The sequence below is a fragment of the Engraulis encrasicolus genome, chromosome 8 (assembly GCF_034702125.1).
Source record: "Engraulis encrasicolus isolate BLACKSEA-1 chromosome 8, IST_EnEncr_1.0, whole genome shotgun sequence".
Lineage (NCBI taxonomy): Eukaryota > Metazoa > Chordata > Actinopteri > Clupeiformes > Engraulidae > Engraulis > Engraulis encrasicolus.
In genome coordinates, this window is record NC_085864.1 from 13,252,608 (window position 1) to 13,272,607 (window position 20,000).

The 20,000-nt window shown below is 42.6% G+C and overlaps 2 protein-coding genes across 2 annotated transcripts; one reads left to right on the top strand and one right to left on the bottom strand.

The window, feature by feature from the left end:
• Positions 1–3,551: 3,551 nt before the first annotated feature.
• sgpp2 (sphingosine-1-phosphate phosphatase 2) lies at positions 3,552–10,429 on the bottom strand. Its single transcript, XM_063204319.1, has 5 exons — positions 10,120–10,429; positions 9,136–9,279; positions 5,947–6,126; positions 5,121–5,210; positions 3,552–4,138 (listed from the first exon to the last, which is right to left on the bottom strand). The coding sequence occupies exons 1-5, from the start codon at positions 10,384–10,386 to the stop codon at positions 3,596–3,598; spliced, it is 1,224 nt and encodes a 407-aa protein (XP_063060389.1). The 5' UTR covers positions 10,387–10,429; the 3' UTR covers positions 3,552–3,595.
• Positions 10,430–17,091: 6,662 nt separating this feature from the next.
• Positions 17,092–17,919, top strand: LOC134454807 (E3 ubiquitin-protein ligase RNF152). The gene has a single exon (XM_063205966.1). It carries the CDS (start codon positions 17,092–17,094, stop codon positions 17,917–17,919), a length of 828 nt encoding a protein of 275 aa, XP_063062036.1.
• Positions 17,920–20,000: the final 2,081 nt, after the last annotated feature.

Sequence of the window (20,000 nt, forward strand, 5' to 3'; positions counted from 1 at the left end):
GTGCATTTCAGTCATCTTATTATGTTATTACAGATTACTCAATATATATCTTCAGTTCAAATGAAATATAGAAGATGATTTCTAAGTAGCCTAGGTGTTGAGTAAGTAGGCAGGAGTACAGTTGGATGACAGTTAGCTCAGCAATCAATGAGTAGCCTACTTCAAATGCTATGTAGCCTACTATTGTCATAATCTCTAGGCCAGGTGTGTCAAACTCAGGCCCAGGGGCCAAATCTGGCCCACGGAGTCATTTTATTTGGCCCGCGAGATCATTTCAAATATGTATTACAGTTGGCCCTCAAACATCATCAATGTACAGTGTACCAAGACTTGAACATGAAATTTGGTGTTTCTCAGAGGTATGAGCGGGCCCAGGCCAATGACACAGCTCATACTCCTATGCAATACAATATGTGCCAGCGTGTGTAAAATTAATCTATGAGTATTAAGTGTGTGCCAGCTAGAAATGAGCCAATTTATTAAAAATAAATCTTGAGCTCAGCCCCCGACTTTGTTCCATATTTTGATTTTGGCCCTCGGTCAATTTGAGTTTGACACCCCTGCTCTAGGCAAACCTAGGTTAGGGCTATTGTTATTTCACAAATTATTACTAGATGGCCTATTGCAGCAAATAATCACGTTGTTACTAATTTTCCACCAAAACCCAAATCAGCCATGTAAATTATTTAGTAATCTCAACATCATAGAGCAAAAGAGCATTAGACACATACACGCTTCCAGGTGCAGGTTGCTCTCTCTCTCTCTCTCTCTCTCTCTCTCTCTCTCTCTCTCTCTCTCTCTCTCTCTCTCTCTAGAAGCTTATGCGTATTATTTGCTTTTGAATTCACGTAGCTACACGCTCTCCTTCACCTGACCGCTTGACTCATACATAACCTGCAGATTGGGAAGACCAGACATCCCAATGAAAGTCCAATAAAGTCTCCCTGATATTTGATAGTGGCTCTCCGATGCCCGTGAGTCAGATAAAGCATTCTTGATTTTAGACTATGCAAGTTTTTTCAATTGCCAATGCGGGAAAGAGGAATATAATGACTCGTGCGTCATGCGTGGGGTAGCTTACTTGAAATAGATTACGTGCACTTCGTACCGCGCCCTGCAAAAGTCCTGGGTAAAAAAGCAGGCAGCTATATACAGACTGGACGACAGAGAGGGCATTGACAAACAATGTAACACTAATTTGCAAATGTGTTGGTCGGGGTGTCCGGGGTTGATAAGCAGCTCCCTGTAATAAGTTTTTGGAACTTGGGATGTCTGGGAGACGCTATCTTAACGCTGTCTTAACGCATCGCATGGAAGGGATGTCGAGTGGGTCTTTTAGCGCCGTTGCCCTCCGCGGGAACAAGTTTCAAATCTCCGCACTTTATAAACCCCTTAGCGATCGCCCACACATTGATTCTTATCAAAACTACAGTAGCCGTGCGCAAGTGGAGAGGAGAGTGCACACTCAAGGAGGTTTAAAACGACAGCATCAGAGGAAGATTGGCGCGACGGTAGTTCTACCACTATTATCATGACTGCACAAACACACACGTCTTCGTTGGACAAAAGGGTTGTTGAACATGTTTCAAAATTAACACCTCAGCACAACACAGCCTCAACGTCAACTGTACAGGACTCTGCTGATTGAGCCGCGCCCGCGCCAGGCACTGCCTGAAGAGACAAACAGGGCAGCAGCGCATATAGGCCTACTCTTAGAGTTCAAGAAACACTTACTAACAAATACAAATTCATTTCAAACAATAATATTTTTAATGTCCATTCGTCCATGGCTTGTAAATTTCAGCGCAGCTTTCGGCTCTTGATTTGGTGCGTTAATGTTTCGCCAAGTCGTGTTGCCGTCTTTCGCAGGGACAGCTTTATCACAAATGGAGCATCTGGCTCTATTTGCGTCCAGTCACACGAGCAAAGTTTAACCACACTTTAGATCTCAGCAAGTCTATCAGGGCTGCAACTAGCTACAACTGCAACTACAACTAACTGCAACTAGCTACAACTAAGTTAGCCTACAACATATCCTCACCGACTGTCAGCTGTTCGAGTAAACAAACGCTAGTACTTTTTGAATGAATGAAATGTCTCGTGCTCGTCCCGCCCACCCAGGTCCTTTGAAGCCAATCACAAATGACAATTTCACCTGACTACATGGCTATTGGTTCACAGATTTACTATTGACACTGCAGGGACTGTTGAAACGCACAAAAGGTATCGAAATAAGGCACCGTTTTTTTTGTTTTGTTTTGATATTCGATACTATGTGGCTTTTCGGTCGGTGCCAGGACCGGTCCGAAATTCGGTACGCAGCCCTATGTGTGGGTGCAGTGTAAACTTGTAATAAGGTGTGTGTGTGTGTAGTGTAGAGTGAATGTGTTTGAACCGTGTAAGCTTGTAGAAAGGCGTGTCTTGCTCTTGCCTCATGTTGCTTTCTGTTCATGTGTGCACAGGGAGTGTCCACAGCTATTTCTGTGTGTGCACAGGGGTGTGTGTGTGTGTATGTGTGTTAATGTGTCAATAGATATGTAGGTTATCTGTGTGACCTCTGAATTGGTGTGTGTGTGTGTGTGTGTGTGTGTGTGTGTGTGTGTGTGTGTGTGTGTGTGTGTGTGTGTGTGTGTGTGTGTGTGTGTGTGTGTGTGTGTGTGTGTGTGTGTGTGTTCAGGAGTCCTCTGTTTGACTGGCGCTCCACTGAGAGGCCATGATGATTTTATTGGTCTTCCCCAAACAAAATTCTCACACACACCACTCCACTCACACAGAGTCAGTATTTTATACCCTCAACCCCCTCCACACACACACACACAGACGAGGTCTTTGTATGGTTAAAATATGCGTATTCTCTAATAATTCTATAACCCTACAGACTTGATGGTACACGCACACACGCATGCACACACACAGATAGACACACAGACAATGGCTTATGCTTCAAATATGCATATTCTTTAATAATAATGGTATCATATCCATAATTTCACTGGAACACACGCTACACATGTTCAGCAGTAATGGTCATTTGTCAGTCCATGTGCACGTACTGTAACTTAATATTTGTAACTGTCTACCTGACTATGGAACACTACTGGAGTAAAAAAAACAAACTGAACAAATGTGGTCGTCACTCGCACAGTGCAAAATCTGATCCATACAACAGATATCCACAGCTCTGACGAGCTTCACAATATCACACACACTGGCAGACATACACACACTCTCTCTCTTACACACACACACACGGTCACAGTTGGCTGAGCAGCTTAATAGTCTGTTGGTGACGCCTACCGCGGCGTAGGTGACAAACTTTACACAAGCGCGCACCTTGTTCACAGTAGGCCGGCGACTATTACTAACTATGATGACAGCGTTGGTGACGCCCACCACAACTGCGTAGGTGACAAACTAACAGTCTCATACACATAGACACACACACTGGTCACTGTTGATGATGACAGTGTTGGTGACACCCACGGCTGTGTAAAACACACACATACACACACTCTATCTCTCTCTCACACACACACACATACACACACACACACACACACACACACACACACACACACACACACACACACTCCGGTCACAGAACGCCAACTAGTACTAACAGTCTGTTGACGACGAGAGAGTTGGTAACTCCCACGGCGGCGTAGGTGACAAACTTGCTGGGCACCTCGATGGCCCTGCGCCGCCGTGCCTGCTGGTCGCTAGGCGACGCGCCATAGTAACGGCATAGCACCTCCAGGCTGGCGCGCCGCATCACCTGCCGGGCCAATAGCAGCGCGGGAAGACCCACGGCGGCGCGGGACACGCCCCTGAGGCAGGCCGCGGGGGTGAGGGGGGGGAAGGGCATCGGGAGGTGGACGGGCTCGAAGCTCCACCCCACACGCTCGTTCAGCCAATAGCCGAGCCAGCAGCCCGAGGCCACGCCCATGATGGTGGCGGTGTCCCCCCGCGTGGGGCTGTAGTGGTCCAGCTCGGGGTACAACCCGCTCAGCACGGCGGGCAGGACCAACGCCGGCACGGGGGTGTAGGCCCAGTGCAGCTGCACCCAGTCGAACCAGGCCCACGCCGGGTAGCTCACCACCAAGATGGCCGCCGAGAGGAGAGCGCCACAGATGACGTCCTAGAGGGAGGAGGAGAGCAGAGGAGACGTTAGCAGTTGAACCACGAGAGAGGAGATAAGAGCGGGTGAGGGAGAGGAGTGAGAGAGAGAGGACAATGGGGGATGAGAGGAGACAGACCGGAGGAGGGGAGAAGGCAAGAGAACAGAATTGGAGAGGAGAAGAGAAAGAGGGGACAGAGGAGGAGAGAAGAGAGGAGAGGAGAGAATGAGACAGAGGAGAGGAGAGAAGAACAACGGAGGGGAGGAGAGAGAGGAGATGAGGAGACATTAGCAGTCAAACCATGAGAGAGGAGAGGGGGGAGAGGAGAGGAGATGAGTGGAAAGCAGGAGAGAGGAGAGAAGCGATGGGGGGAGGAGATGGGGTGAAGAGAGGAGAGGAGAAAGAAGAGGAGACCTTACCAGTCGAGCAGAAGAGAGGAGAGGAGGAAAGGAGAGAGGAGCGGAACGGAGAGGAGAGGAACAGAGAGGAGAGGTGTCAGCAAAACACAAGAGGCTAGAGGGGTGTGTGTGTGTGTGATTGTGTGTGTTTGTGTGTGTGTGTGTGTGACTGTGTGTGTGTGTGTGTGAGAGAGAGAGAGAGAGAGTGGTTGGAGTCTGCTCCCTCACCATCCAGACGTCTTAAATAATGCATCAGTATATTCTTATTTTAGGCCCACCACACACACACACACACACACACACACACACACACACACACACACACACACACACACACACACACACACACACACACACACACACACACACACACACACACACACACACACACAACTGTATGCCAAAGTCTAGAGCCTATGCATGCGTGCACCCTCCCACACTAATGCCTGTGCACATACATTGTCAGATCTGAGTTTACACCTACTCTGTGCGCGCGCGCGCGTGTGTGTGTGTGTGTGTGTGTGTGTGTGTGTGTGTGTGTGTGTGTGTGTGTGTGTGTGTGTGTGTGTGTGTGTGTGTGTGTGTGTGTGTGCTAGAGACTCACCAGGGCCGAGTGCATTCCCGTGTAGATGCGGCTCAAACACACCAGCGATGACAGCAAAGTGGCCACGAACACACCCACACCCCACTGGAACTACAGTATCACACACACACACACACACACACACACACACACACACACACACACACACACACACGCACACACGCACACAGTACATTACATTACAGAGACTTTTAATCGAGGACATAATCACCCCTTGCAGATACAATGTGAATACGCAGAACAATAAGTGGAGATGAAGTCAACTTCAGTACACCCACCACAACATGCCATGGAGTCTAGCCCGAGACTGGGCCAGCTCAGGCATTAGTGCAGTAAATAATGTAGTCACGAAAGAGAAGAGTCTTTACATGCTCACATGCGTTTGTGTGTGTATGTGTGTGCGTGTGTGTGTGTGCACGCGCAGGGGTGGTCCTAGGGGCAGTCCGATCGGGCAATTGCCCAAGGCGGCACCTGTGAGTGGGCGGCACCATCACGAAAACCTCAGCAGCAGTGTGTATGTGATTACGATGGCTCTCCATGGCGTTCGTGTGTGTGGGTGTGTGTGTGTATGTGATTGCGATGGCTCTCCATGGCGTTTGTGTGTGTGTGTGTGTGTGTGTGTGTGTGTGTGTGTGTGTGTGTGTGTGTGTGTGTGTGTGTGTGTGTGTGTGTGTGTGTGTGTTACCTGTATCCTCTGTGGTGCGCTGAGCAGCAGTGTGTATGTGATGGCGATGGCTGCCATGGCGTCTGTGTGTGTGTGTGTGTGTGTGTGTGTGTGTGTGTGTGTGTGTGTGTGTGTGTGTGTGTGTGTGTGTGTGTGTGTTACCTGTATCCTCTGTGGTGCGCTGAGCAGCAGTGTGTATGTGATGCCGATGGCTGCCATGGCGTGTGTGGAGGGGAGTCCGTACTCTGCGTCCACACGCTTCTCCAGTTTCACCACAGGGGGCGATAGAGGGCGCGGCAGCTTCAGCACATCCTTCAGTACCTGGCCGATATACATCACCACCTGTAGGGGGCGACACCACACCTGAATATACCTGGCCGATATACATCACCACCTGTAGGAGAAAACACCACGAGTGCATCTTAATATGTGACCTTGCCTCCTCCACTTGCGCTTGTCTCCTCGCCCCGCCTCCTGGCCCCTCCTCCGTGGAGAAAACGATAAAGTTTCCCAGCTGTCAGCCTCGCCACAACAACTTTTGAGGGATGGTTTTTCATTCACCATAACAATTACAAACGAGAAAAAGACTCTACAATTGAGCTTTTGCAAGATATTGAAATATAATGCTGTTGTCAGTGATGTCATCATGACGAGAAGCGAGTGGAGGAGGCAAGTGGAGGAGGCAAGGTCCCATATTAAGATGCACTCCACACCTGAACAGACCTGGCAGATATACACCACACCTGTAGGGGGCGACACCACACCTGAATACCTGGACAATACACTCCCGTAGTGGACACCACACCTGAATATACCTGGCTGATATACATCACCACCTGTAGGCGGAGACAATACACCGGAGGGATATATACCTGGACAATGCACACGTGAGTGTGTGTGTGTGTGTGTGTATGTGTGTGTGTGTGTGTGTGTGTGTGTGTGTGTGTGTGTGTGTGTGTGTGTGTGTGTGTGTGTGTGGGCAACACACACATGTAGTAGACACTTCTGTAGACACCTGGTCAATACACACCTGTAGATACCTGTTCACCTGGTCGACACACATAGACAGTATACCTGTACAGTATATACCTGATACCTGCTCAACATACATGTGTGTGTAGGGAGGATGGGGATACTAACATCAGAGATTCTTTAAGTATAGAGATATGCCAATGTAATAGGTGGCTATGGGCACCTAACATGAACAGGTTCTGGTCTGCCTAAAGGGGCGTGTCATAATACTTCTAGCATTGAATAGAACAGTCCTTAAGTCTGCCTAGGTCCGCCTAAAGGGGGAGAGATGTGCCATAGAGATCTGTAGGGACTTTAGTATTCCTGTGCCATCATGGGCGTAATTTTAGGGGGGGGCGGTGGGGACATGTCCATACCACTTTTGAGATAAACCTAGCTTGTCCCCACCACTCTTTCACAAATATAATGCAAAAATAGCATACCCGGACAATTTGCTATTGTAATGTCCCCACCACTTTTCGAGCCAAACCTACACCCTTGTGTGCCATACTGCACCTGCGCAATAGAGATCTGTAGGGACCGGCATCACACCTGCCCCGTCCATAGGGGGGAGATGACTCACGAGAGCGATTTGGGATTTAGACCTGTGTGGCAACATGGTGTCTGAGCTGCCATATACGGCAACGTTGCACCAGAGCTACCACATACAGCTGTGGGATTTAGGCATATATGGCAACATCGCATCTGAGCAAGCATATAATCATTATGTATGATGTGGGATTTTGACCTGTATGGCAACATGGCACTTGAGCAAATACATACTGTATGATGTGGGATTTACACATACTGTATATGGCAACATCGCATCTGAGCAAGCATATAATCATTATGTATGATGTGGGATTTTGACCTGTATGGCAACATGGCACTTGAGCTGTAGGATTAGACCTGTATGCTGCCCTACCAAGGCATAGTGCAGTAAGTTACAACATATTTATTTTGTCAAAATTGAGTTTAGACTTAAGATGGTCTTCATTACACCTCCTTTATCTTGTGACAATGTCTAATATGGACCAAATGTAGTCCTGTTTGAGAGATATTGATATGTCAAATTTGCAGTAACTACAATATCCAACCTCATACCTAGAATTCGAAGTCCTTTTTCTCAGTTTCAATGCTGGCATAGTTACTGCACTTTGCCTCTGTATGTAGCTGTGTAATTAGACCTGTGTGACAATATGGCACCTCATCATTCCCCAGTCCAGGCTACGGAACCTTTGGTGACAGAGCCTTCTGTGTTGCTGCCCCCACCCTTTGGAACAGTCTACCTCTCCATATCCCCCAAGACCCCCGCTCTGGCTATGTTCAAAAAGCATCTCAATTCACACTTATTCACTGAGGCCTATGGTCCTCCACCACCCTGCCCCCCAACTCCACTTCTACCCTCCTCCTCTCTTCTTCCAGCTCCATTCCCTAGCCCCATCTCCTTTTGTAAAGCGACCTTGGGTTACTTGAAAGACGGTATATGAAACTAAGTCATTATTATTATTATTATTATTATTATTATTATTACTACTACTACTACTATCATCTATGTAACCTTGGGATTAAACCTGTGTGGCAACATGGCACCTGATCACATATGTACAGTAGCTGTGGGATTAAACCTGTGCGGCAGGGACACCTGACCTGAAGCATGTTCACCTGTCGAGAACAACAGGACATCTCCCACCTTGCGGGATATTCCAGAGATTCTAGGCCCGTAATGTGTGCCGTTCCCCCAGTGCAACACTGTAATAGTCATTGAAAAGATTCTATGGTACTACTACAATACTATGTCCCTTTAAAAAGGCAAGGTACTACCTGTTATTTCACACGTGACCTGAGGAAGGCCGACAGGCCGAAACGTTGCCACATTAAAAACTGTTTATTTAACTTGAGAGTGTGCGGCACTTCTCTCCTCCTGCAATTGTATTTTCTGGTGGCCAGCACCTCTCTTTCTGGTGTGCGTTTTGCACTTCCACTCACTACTACAATATTATGACATAACACAGGGCCTTTACTAATTCACTATGACTTGGTCATTGCCATTCTGGTAACAGCAAATGAACGGTATAATGTAAATAACGGTCTAGAGTGCTCTGCTCTCTGTTCTAGAATCTTGCTACTGTCGAGATATTCTCTACGCCCTCTGTTCTACAACCTTGTACCTGACTGGTCCACACCTGGGGAGAGGGTTGCTGCACTTATGGTCTGTTTAAGAAGGGAGATGAGTGGTGTGCACGTGTGTGTGTGTGTGTGTGTGTGTGTGTGTGTGTGTGTGTGTGTGTGTGTGTGTGTGTGTGTGTGCGCGCGTTCGCGTGCGTGTGTGATACTCACGGCCCACATGTTAACTAGTCGTCTGCATAGGAAGGGGTCGATGCTCCACTGTATGCAGGGCACCAGGGAGATGTAGAGGAGCTCGCTACCCAGCGCAGACGAACACAGAAACAACAGGTGGAGAACAGGACGCCTAGACACATACTGACACGCAGTCACGGACACACACACACGCACGCACACACACACACAATTAGCTCATCCATTTCAAAGATGTACAGCAGCTTGCTACGCTACCCAGCAGGACGAACACGCAAACTGAAGAGCACGGCGCCTTGACACATAGGCTACTGATTGTGTTGTGGTGTGGATCTGAATCTTCCAGCCACAAAAAGTGGAGCTGCTTACTGCACAATTAGTCCAGTAGTCCATCTGAAAATTTTAATCCAGATGCTCACTGAATAATTAAATGATAATTATATCTCTCTTTCTCTCTCAAACACACACACACACACACACACACACACACACACACACACACACACACACACACACACACACACACACACACACACACACACACAGGTTGGGAATGAACTAACGCTGATTCCGCATTCTCCCCAGTCTAGTTAGGTTAGGTTAGTTGAATGATAACCGGCCGACTGATGCAATCTGAAGCATTCTCGTCTTGTCCGCCCTGACAGCGCCCTAAAACGGGAAAAGCCTGTTGGTAGAGCTCTGCAGATAATAACCTATAATCCAAAGGTGTAGGTTTAGCTTTGAAAGTGGTGGGACATTAATATGGATAATTGCCCTGGTATCCATTATATTTGTGAAAAAAATTGGTGGGAGCTATCTTAATTGAAAGTGGTATACTATGGACATGTCCCCACCACACCACCCACACCTAAAATTAGGCTTCTCCCAAGATATAATCTACTACAATGTGGCTAAAGAAATGCCTAAAAAAACATAATTTTATTTTGACCACTGAAACAAATGTTGAGTTTTACATGAATGATGACAGAATATAGGCCTACTCACGTCTGGTGCGCCATCGTTTTTCGTGCACGTGTAGTTTGAGTTGTTGTCCTGTTGTCTCGTGCCTTGGTTCGGCTTCGAGCTGTTCTCTTCACTCCTCCGACTCTGGTGTCTGTTAACGACAAGGCCGACGTGTCCGTTCGATGGCGGGGGCTCGCTCTCGTCGCGGGCAGGGGTTTTCTCGGTAGCTGTCACGGGGAACAGCCCGCATGCCCGTTGGAACTGGGCCACGAGCTCAGAGCTGTGCAGGTGCTCGACGATTCTCCACATGGTCCCGGAAAAGGCTGTGGCGCGCCGCGCGCTCTCTCCCCCGCACCTGTTGGTCTAATGAGGTGCGGCATCAGGTGCGCAAGCTAGCACAGGTGTGTGTGTGTGTGTGTGTGTGTGTGTGTGTGTGTGTGTGTGTGTGTGTGTGTGTGTGTTATTAACATACGGAATGCAGAACGGAACCATGTTGTCTTGCGCAGTGTAGGGCTGGCGGTGACAAATACAGAAGAAAAAAACTGTGTGGACAAAACCGACAGACTTAACGACTTGTTGAACAACAGTTGAAATTTATTTTTAGTATTCTGTGTGTGTGTGTGTGTGTGTGTGTGTGTGTGTGTGTGTGTGTGTGTGTGTGTGTGTGTATGAGAGAGAGAGAGAGAGAGAGAGAGAGAGAGAGAGAGAGAGAGAGAGAGAGAGAGAGGGCAGACGGACATATAATATTATAATAATAATAATAATAATAATAATAATAATAATAATAATAATAATATACGTGTTTGTATACCCAGGTCAAAAAAATGTGTACTTAAGTGTACTTTAAATATATTTAATTTTCTGAAAGTATATTTTAAGTACACTCTACTTATCAAGTACAGTACTTAAGTATGGTATTTAAAAATATACTTATAGTTAAGTGTATTTTAAATATATTTTAAAATAATTTGTATTATTAAAGTTATGTACTTAAATATAGTTTTATAAAATATACTGTTAGTGTATTGTACTTTAAATGTATTTTAAGTATATTTGTATTTTAAAAGTAATGTGCTAAGTGTAGTATTGTCAAATATAGTATTAGTGTATTATATTTTAAATGTATTTCAAGTATATTTGTATTTTAAAAGTAATGTGCTAAAGTGTAGCATTATAAAGTATACTATTAGTGTATTATACTTTAAGTGTATTTTAAGTATCTTTGCATTTTAAAAGTTATGTACTTAAGTGTAGTATTATAAAGTACACTATTAATGTATTGTATTTAAATGTATTGTAAGTACATTTGTATTTTAAAAGTAATGTGCTAAAGTGTAGTATTGTCAAATATACTATTAGTATATTGTATTTTAAGTCTAATTTAAGTACATTTGTATTTTAAAAGTAATGTGCTAAAGTGTAGCATTATACAGTATACTGTTAGTGTATTATATTTTAAGTGTATTTTAAGTATCTTTGTATTTTAAAAGTTATGTACTTAAGTGTAGTATTATAAATACACTATTAGTGTATTGTATTTAAATGTATTGTTAGTACAATTGTATTTTAAAAGTCATGTACTTAAGTGTAGTGTTATGAAATACACTATTATTGTATTGTATTTAAATATATTTTAAGTACATTTGTATTTTAAAAGTAATGGGCTTAAGTGTGGTATTGTTAATTATACTAGTAGTATATTCAATTTTAAGTCTATTTAAAGTACATTTGTATTTTAAAAGTAATGTGTTAACGTGTAGTATTATAAAATACACTATTAGTGTATTGTATTTAAATGTATTGTAAATACATTTGTATTTTTAAAGTAATGTGCTAAAGTGTGGTATTGTTAAATATACTATTAGTATATTCTATTTAAATGTATTTTAAGTACATTTGTATTTTAAAAGTAATGTGCTAAAGTGTAGCATTATAAAGTATACTATTAGTGTATTATATTTTAAGTGTATTTTAAGTATCTTTGTATTTTAAAAGTTATGTACTTAAATGTAGTATTATAAAATACACTATTAGTGTATTGTATTTAAATGTATTGTAAGTACATTTGTATTTTTAAAGTAATGTGCTTAAGTGTGGTACTGTTAAATATACTTTTAGTATATTCAATTTTAAGTCTATTTTAAGTACATTTGTATTTTAAAAGTAATGTGTTAAAGTGTAGTATTATAAAATACACTATTAGTGTATTGTATTTAAATGTATTGTAAATACATTTGTATTTTTAAAGTAATGTGCTAAAGTGTGGTATTGTTAAATATACTATTAGTATATTCCATTTAAAGTCTATTTTAAGTACATTTGTATTTTAAAAGTAATGTGCTAAAGTGTTTTATTAATAAATACACTATTAGTGTATTGTATTTAAATGTATTGTAAATACATTTGTATTTTTAAAGTAATGTGCTTAAGTGTGGTATTGTTAAATATACTATTAGTATATTCTATTTTAAGTCTATTTTAAGTACATTTATATTTTAAAAGTAATGTGTTAAAGTGTAGTGTTATAAAATACACTATTAGTGTATTGTATTTAAATGTATTTTAAGTACATTTGTATTTTTAAAGTAATGTGCTAAAGATTGTTTTTAGAAAATACACTATTAGTGTTGTGTATTTAAATGTATTGTAACTATATTTACAAAATAAATAAACTAATTACTGGCCAAAGTACAGTCATTTTCCTAGCAACAAGTCCGACAGGCGGACAACAGATGCGTCCGTCTATGCCCGTTCTGAACCTTTTTTGCCCAAACGCCCCCTTGGCCTCCTCATAACCTGTCAAGGCAATTTATCAATAAGCCTACCATGTACTGTATAAGCCTGGATTTGAAAAAGTACCATAGGATTTCAACAGTGTTGGGCAATTTACTGAAAAACTGTAATGCATTGCTGATTAGGCTACATGTTACTGTCTTTTCAAAATAATCCCTTACACTACATTTAGCAATGTGGGGACCTAAGGCGAATTTAGCTTAGGGGGGCCATCGGTCCATCCCATATCACATTTTTTTTAAACATAAAATCTCTATTTTTGTTAGGCTATTTTTTTTTTAATCACGATTTTTTATTTAAAAAAAAATAAATAATTACAAACATAAAAAACAGGCAAACATTACAATGAATTACAATGAAACATTTCAATGAATAGGCTATTTGCAATTTTGCATAGGCCTACATTAAATAAACTAAAATGTGAAATTCTCTTTTCACTTTAATATGAGAGCAGTGATGTCCCCCCCTCACTGAAGTGTTATTTCATGTGTGTGCATGATGCTGTCACCTATTTGAAGTGACGTTGATGTTGGATTTCATGGAATACTTTTAAATGCCGCTTTGGGAAGAAAACAGAGTAGGCGACAGGTGAACTGTATTTCTGTCAAAACAGTGGTTTGCAGGCGTTTGCGTTTTCACGTGGATATTGTCTTCGTGGACCGTAACAGACAAACCGTAAGTTCCATAAACTAATCAATGAGACATTGGCTACGTGTACATGATGTTTTTAAGTCCGATTAAATAAATGCGATTTAAATAGATCGGATTAAGAGTTATTTTGCAATGTGTATACATGGCACTTTCACTTAAATGCGATTAAACGTCTGGGGAAAATAAAGCATTGCGATTGGACTGAGGACGCACGTGCTGAGCGAGCCAAATAAGGCACGGGGGCGTGGTTCAATGCCACCGAGATGCAGGTCATCTTCCCCACGAAAATCGTTGCCTCAGGCGGACTGAAATCACAACATTTCCCCCTTTCTCCCTGGATCATTTACAATGCTACATTGGCTACCCTGTTAGCATAGAAAAACGAGTGGTCAAATGGTAATGTGGAGTAACTTTGTTGTGCTTCATTACTTTGTGGGGCACTTTTACATCAATATATGGAAGCCAAAACATTTATAGTCGCTTAGGGACTTTAAATTAAGCAAAACTTTCATGTGAAAATCAACAGGAAGTGCCGCCATGTTTTTCTCACTGGCAAAGAGCTTTTGGTTTGCACGCATGAGCTCCAGGCCAAAACTGAGCGACTGCCACCTTGTGGACACAAGAGGGAATCACAAGAGGGAATCACAATTCAGAAACCCATCACGGGAGGGCGGACGGACGGACGGAAGGACGGACGGACGGACGGACGGACACCAAAGCCTCTTATAGAGATGCGTGGGACGCATCTAAAAAATGTCTATATCTGGAACATGGACAAGAACCTCAATTTATGATGATGATGAATGACTCCCCTTTTTCCAGCATGAATTTTGGAAATAAACTACAAAAAATCATACACAGTACACCATTATAGTAATGTATGGTATTAGAAAATGTACTGCTAGTTTAATGTATTAAACTTTGTTCTTAAAAAATGTACTCAAACATAGTGTTAGAAAATATACATTATCAGTTATATATACCTAAACTTTATTTTACGACCTTTACAAATATGCATATTTTTTTGCATACTTACTATATTGCCTTTTTGACACTAATATTAATTGTCTTTAATGAAATGTACTCACTTATAAAGATTTTATGTTATTTTTCTTGTTGTCTTGAACCACTTCAAGTGTATTTTAAGTGTATTTGTATTTTTAAAGTAATGTGCTTAAGTGTTGTATTTGAAAACATACTGTTAGTGTAGTATATTTTAAGTGTATTTTAAGTGTATTTGTATTTTAAAAGTAATGTGCTAAAGTTTGGTATTAGAAAGAATATTTGAAACGTACTTAAAGTTAAGTATGATTTTAGTATATTAAGTACACTTGTACAAAGTTTGATTTTTAGTACCAAAAAAGTCAACTTAAAATGTGTTAAAGCTCTACTTAATTATATTTCAAGTGTATTTAAGTATACTATAAGTTGTCCCAAAATAACATTCTTTAAATACACACTTTTGAAGTATATTTTAAATACAAAAATACATACTTATTAAGTATATTAAGTACACTTTTTTCACCTGGGTACTTTTTTAAACCATCATTTTAGTGTATTTTAACCTAGGCTTATTTATTCATTATGCTTTGTAACATTAAATAACCTTCCACCTTCCATTTTGTTAATGTATTTTCATGGTAAAAACACCATATTGAAGAGCACAAACAGATCTTAAAAAGGCATGTAAGGCCTTACCTATTAAACTTTTAAGCACAATACTGAAGTCTGTACTTAAGTTGTGTTATTAGTGTATTAAGTGCACTTTAAGTGTACTTTTTGGTGCACAAATTAAACATGTAAAAGTGTCTTTAATTCGATAAAAGCATACCACCACCAATGATTTCTAAGTATTATAATTAAGTATATAAAAGTATACTTAAAGTGTACTACTCAAGACTATTACTTCAAGAACGTAATTGTGCCTGTCAAAGGACAGGTAGTTGTGGTCTAGTGGTTAGAGTGCAGGTCTGTGGTTCAGTGAGTTGTGGGTTCAAATCCTGGTAGAGGCTGTGGTTATTGTCTGAAGTGAAGGTGAAAGGAAGGTTAATGTGAATGGCTGATGGTTGTGAACAAGACAATGTACAATGGAAATGAGCAACTGGGGATTACATTAATGTTTTTTTCATATACTTTTGAAATATATTTAAAGTGTACTTAAAATAAATATATTTGAAATGTGCTTAAAGTAAAATCTACTTGTAGTATACTTAAAATACATTTAGAGTCAATACACTTAAAATGTACTTAAAGCGATTTTTGTGAATATATTTGAAATGTACTTAAAGTAAGTATGTTTTTAGTATATTAAGTACACTTGTACAAAGTTTGATTTTAGTACAAAAAAGTCAACTTAAAATGTGATTAAGCTCTACTTAATTATATTTCAAGTGTATTTAAGTATACTATAAGTTGTCCCAAAATAACACAACTTAAGTATGTACTTCTGCAGTATACTATAAAGTACTTTCTCATGACGTTAAAATAGATTTCTAATGTACTTAAAATGCACTTATCCACATGCTAAAGTTCACATTAAACACATTTTAAAGTGATTTGGTTAGTATACTTATAATGTACTTAAAATTAAGTATGTTTTTAGTATACTAAGTACACTTGTACAAAGTTTGATTTTAGTACAAAAAAGTCAACTTAAAATGTGATTAAGCTCTACTTAATTATATTTCAAGTGTATTTAAGTATACTATAAGTTGTCCCAAAATAACACAACTTAAGTATGTACTTCTGCAATATACTATAAAGTACTTTCTCATGACGTTAAAATAGATTTCTAATGTACTTAAAATGCACTTATCCGCATGCTAAAGTAAACATTAAACACATTTTAAAATGACTTGGTTAGTATACTTATAATGTACTTAAAGTTAAATATATTTTTAGTATATTAAGTACACTTATACAAAGTTTAATTTTAGTACAAAAAAGTCAACTTAAAATGTGTTTAAGCTCTACTTAATTATATTTCAAGTACATTTAAGTATACTATAAGTTGTCCCAAAATAACATTCTTTAAATACACTCTTTTGAAGTACACTTTAAATACAATAAAACGTACTTATTAAGTATATATTAAGTACACTTTTTTTTTACTTGGGTAGTCCGCAGTTCATACAATTATGCAGCTCATTGTGTTTTAATCATAAAAAAGGTTGAATGGAAAAAGACAAATGTAGAAATCATGGACTAGGCTGTTATCTTTCCATCGCCTCTGTGTTGTGGTCGGGTTGGGCATGTGATGATGTCGAAACCCTCTCCCTCCCTCCCCTCCTTCTACCGGAAGCCTCTCCCCAGCGTCGGATGCGCTCGGGCTGGGTTCGGAGGTCCGTTACTCCCGTCACGGCACGGGCCATCATTAGCAGTGATGTTCGTGTCGCGTGCCTCTTTATTATTATGGCCCCGGTTGACTCGTTAGCAGCCCCCGATGTGATGTAGCCACTTGGGTCGGGGGGCGCGCGGTTAATCTCCCGTTCGGTTCCGATCTACCAAGCGGATGGCGGCCGGCTTCTTTTGTTTGTCTCGTGAGGGTGTGAGTGAGTGACGCCAGATGCTATGGCAGCGAGCGCTCCGTGTCGTCCGACCTCCTCCTCCCCCTCCACATCCCCGGTAGGTCTCCCGGTGGTGCCGTACGAGGAGTACGAGTGTAAAATCTGCTACAACTACTTCGACCTGGACCGGCGCGCGCCCAAGATTCTGGAGTGTTTGCACACGTTCTGTCAGGAGTGCCTGCACGCGCTGCACCTGCGCGAGGAGAGACCCTGGCGCGTCTCGTGCCCGGTGTGTCGACACCGCACTCCCGTGCCGGACTACCAGATCCGGAATTTGCCCAACAACACGAAGGTTACGGAAGATTTCCCGTTTTACATCGACTCAGACCCACTGCCGCAAGATGCTCTGCCCACAAGCCCTCCACCGCTGCACCCGGCGCTCATCGCCCTCAGGCGCGACGACGCGTCAGGTGCGTCTGCCACCGCCACCACAGCCAGCCAGGCTAGCCAGGCAACGGTCACACCGTCCAGCACCATCTCGGCGTCTGCCACCACCCTCTCGCGGGAGTCTGTCTCCTCGGCTAGCCGTTGCTATGGCGACGAGGACTGCTGTAGTGACTGTAAGCGCCTCGCGCTGACCACCGGCTGCGTGTGCGTCATCTTCTCATTCCTGTCCATGCTCGCGCTACTGTTCGTGGGCCTGATCCTTGTGCACAGCCAGGGCGGGCCAGGGCCGCCGTCGCCTGCGGGACCCATCTGCCTGTCTGTCGCGAGCATCCTCGCCATGGTGTCCGTGGTGGTGACGTGGCTGATCTGCTGGTTAAAATACAGACCAGAGCACGAGACTGGCCGCTCCTCTTCCAATAGCCACTCCAGCCGGAGGAATGCCTGACTGTGTGTGTGTGTGTGTGTGTGTGTGTGTGTGTGTGTGTGTGTGTGTGTGTGTGTGTGTGTGTGTGTGTGTGTGAGAGAGAGAGGGTGATGTGTGAATAGTGTCTGTATCTTTTAGTGTGTGTGTGTGTGTGTGTGTGTGTGTGTGTGTGTGTGTGTGTGTGAGGGAGAGAGAGAGGGTGATGTGTGCATAGTGTCTGTATCTTTTAGTGTGTGTGTGTGTGTGTGTGTGTGTGTGTGTGTGTGTGTGTGTGAAAGAGAGAGAGAGAGAGAGAGGGTGATGTGTGAATAGTGTCTGTATCTTTTAGTGTGTGTGTGTGTGTGTGTGTGTGTGTGTGTGTGTGTGTGTGTGTGTGTGTGTGTGTGTGTGTGTGTGTGTGATGTGTTTTTAATATAGGCCTATGTGTATCTGTACACTTGTGTGTGTGTGTGTGTGTGTGTGTGTGTGTGGCAAAGGCTCTTTCTCAATGCCCAGTGTTCTAGCCTTGCTAGGACCTGAAAAGCTCAGTGATTGGGTACTCTTTGGTGAACTCGGTGGAGTATCCAATCACCAGGCGTTTCACGTTCTAGCAAGGCTAGAATACTGGCCATTGAGATGGCCCCAAGGCTGCTTTGATCTTCCCCCTTCCCCATCAGGCTCCTGAAGATGCACCAATCACAGACTGCCAGAGGCGATCAACCAATGAGAGGCCACCAGAAGCGATGAACCAATCAGAATCAGACACTGTCAAAGGCGATTGGACCAATCAGATTCTTTAAAAGGCGATTAATCAATCAGACACTGTCAAAGGCGACTGACCAATCACATCACTGCATAAAAGGTGATTGTCGGACCAAAAGCCCGGTATAACCAGCCTGGCAATATGAACTATGCACTTGAACTTTCTCACTTCACTTAGCAGTATAATCCAATGAAAGTGTGCGTGTGTGTCCACCATTATAATATGCGTGACTGTGTGTGCGTGTGTGTGTGTGTGTGTGCGCGCGCGCGCGCGTGTATGTGTCCATTAATATAATAATATGTGTGTGTGTCCATGCCCACCAGTATAATGTATGAAGTGTGTGTGTGTGCACCAGTATACTGTACTGTATGTAACCCAAGGGCAGCGTAAGAGGTAATATGTGTATCTGTAGTCAACACCGCTGCTCACTGCTCTCTCCCACCTCCAGCCTGAACCCGTCTATACGTGTGGGTGCGTGCATGCGTGAGTGCGTGTGTGTGTGTGTGAAGGGGTGGTCCTAGGGGCGGGTTAACTATAGCCAGGGCGTGCCCTCCTAGTGATGCAACACCTTCGCCGGTGGAACTAGTGAGGTCAAGAGCAATGCAAGTTCTTTCTGAGCTCCCAAGAAAACGGGAACTCCTCCCACTTTTTTGGGAAGCAATCAACCATTAGCCAGTCAAAGGGAGGCTTGTCAACCATGCTGTTTGTTATGCTCTTGGTCAGACCAAGTCGCAAAGAGATTTGAAATTCGATGATAATTAGGCTAGGTTAAATGGGCAGTCAGCATATGTGAAACTCTGCCCCCCAATGGCACTGTGAAAATCACTAATTGGCACTATTAACAGGGAGGAATCAAGACTTCATGGGTCCCTAGGCCAGAGAACAAGAAAGGCCCCCCTTCATGGAGTTTGAGATTCCAAAGGTTTAGGATGTTTAGTTAAGATGTTAGAGGGCTTTTGTTGTTGGGGGTTCGGGGGTTTCTCCCCTTAGACAATTTGGAAAAACAGTAGTTAAAGGTACACTGTGTAAGTTTTTAGTTGTTTATTTCCAGAATTCATGCTACCCATTCCCTAATGTTACTTTTTTCATGAATACTTACCACCACCATCAAATTTTAAGTATTCATTATGACTGGAAATGTTTCACTTTTCATACGTGAAAAGGGGGATCTTCTCCATGGTCCGCCATTTTGAATTTCTAGAAATATCTATTTTAGCTGCACAAATGACTGTACTTGGGCCATACTAAAAAAATATTAGTTTATTACATTGTAAACTTTCATGAAAAGATCAAATTTGGCAATAGGCAACCCAGTTTCAATGAGCAGCATAGTTGCAGTACCTTTTTTTGGCCATTTCCT

Bases quoted from the DNA above. Each gene is read 5' to 3' on its own strand.
- sgpp2 (XM_063204319.1), bottom strand. From the start codon at position 10,386: ATGTGGAGAATCGTCGAGCACCTGCACAGCTCTGAGCTCGTGGCCCAG. The intron at 6,127-9,135 runs GTGAGTATCACA...CGCCCCCTACAG, and splicing joins GACTAGTTAACATGTGGGCC to GTGGTGATGTATATCGGCCA. The intron at 4,139-5,120 runs GTGAGTCTCTAG...TCCTCCCTCTAG, and splicing joins CGGGAATGCACTCGGCCCTG to GACGTCATCTGTGGCGCTCT.
- LOC134454807 (XM_063205966.1), top strand. From the start codon at position 17,092: ATGGCAGCGAGCGCTCCGTGTCGTCCGACCTCCTCCTCCCCCTCCACA.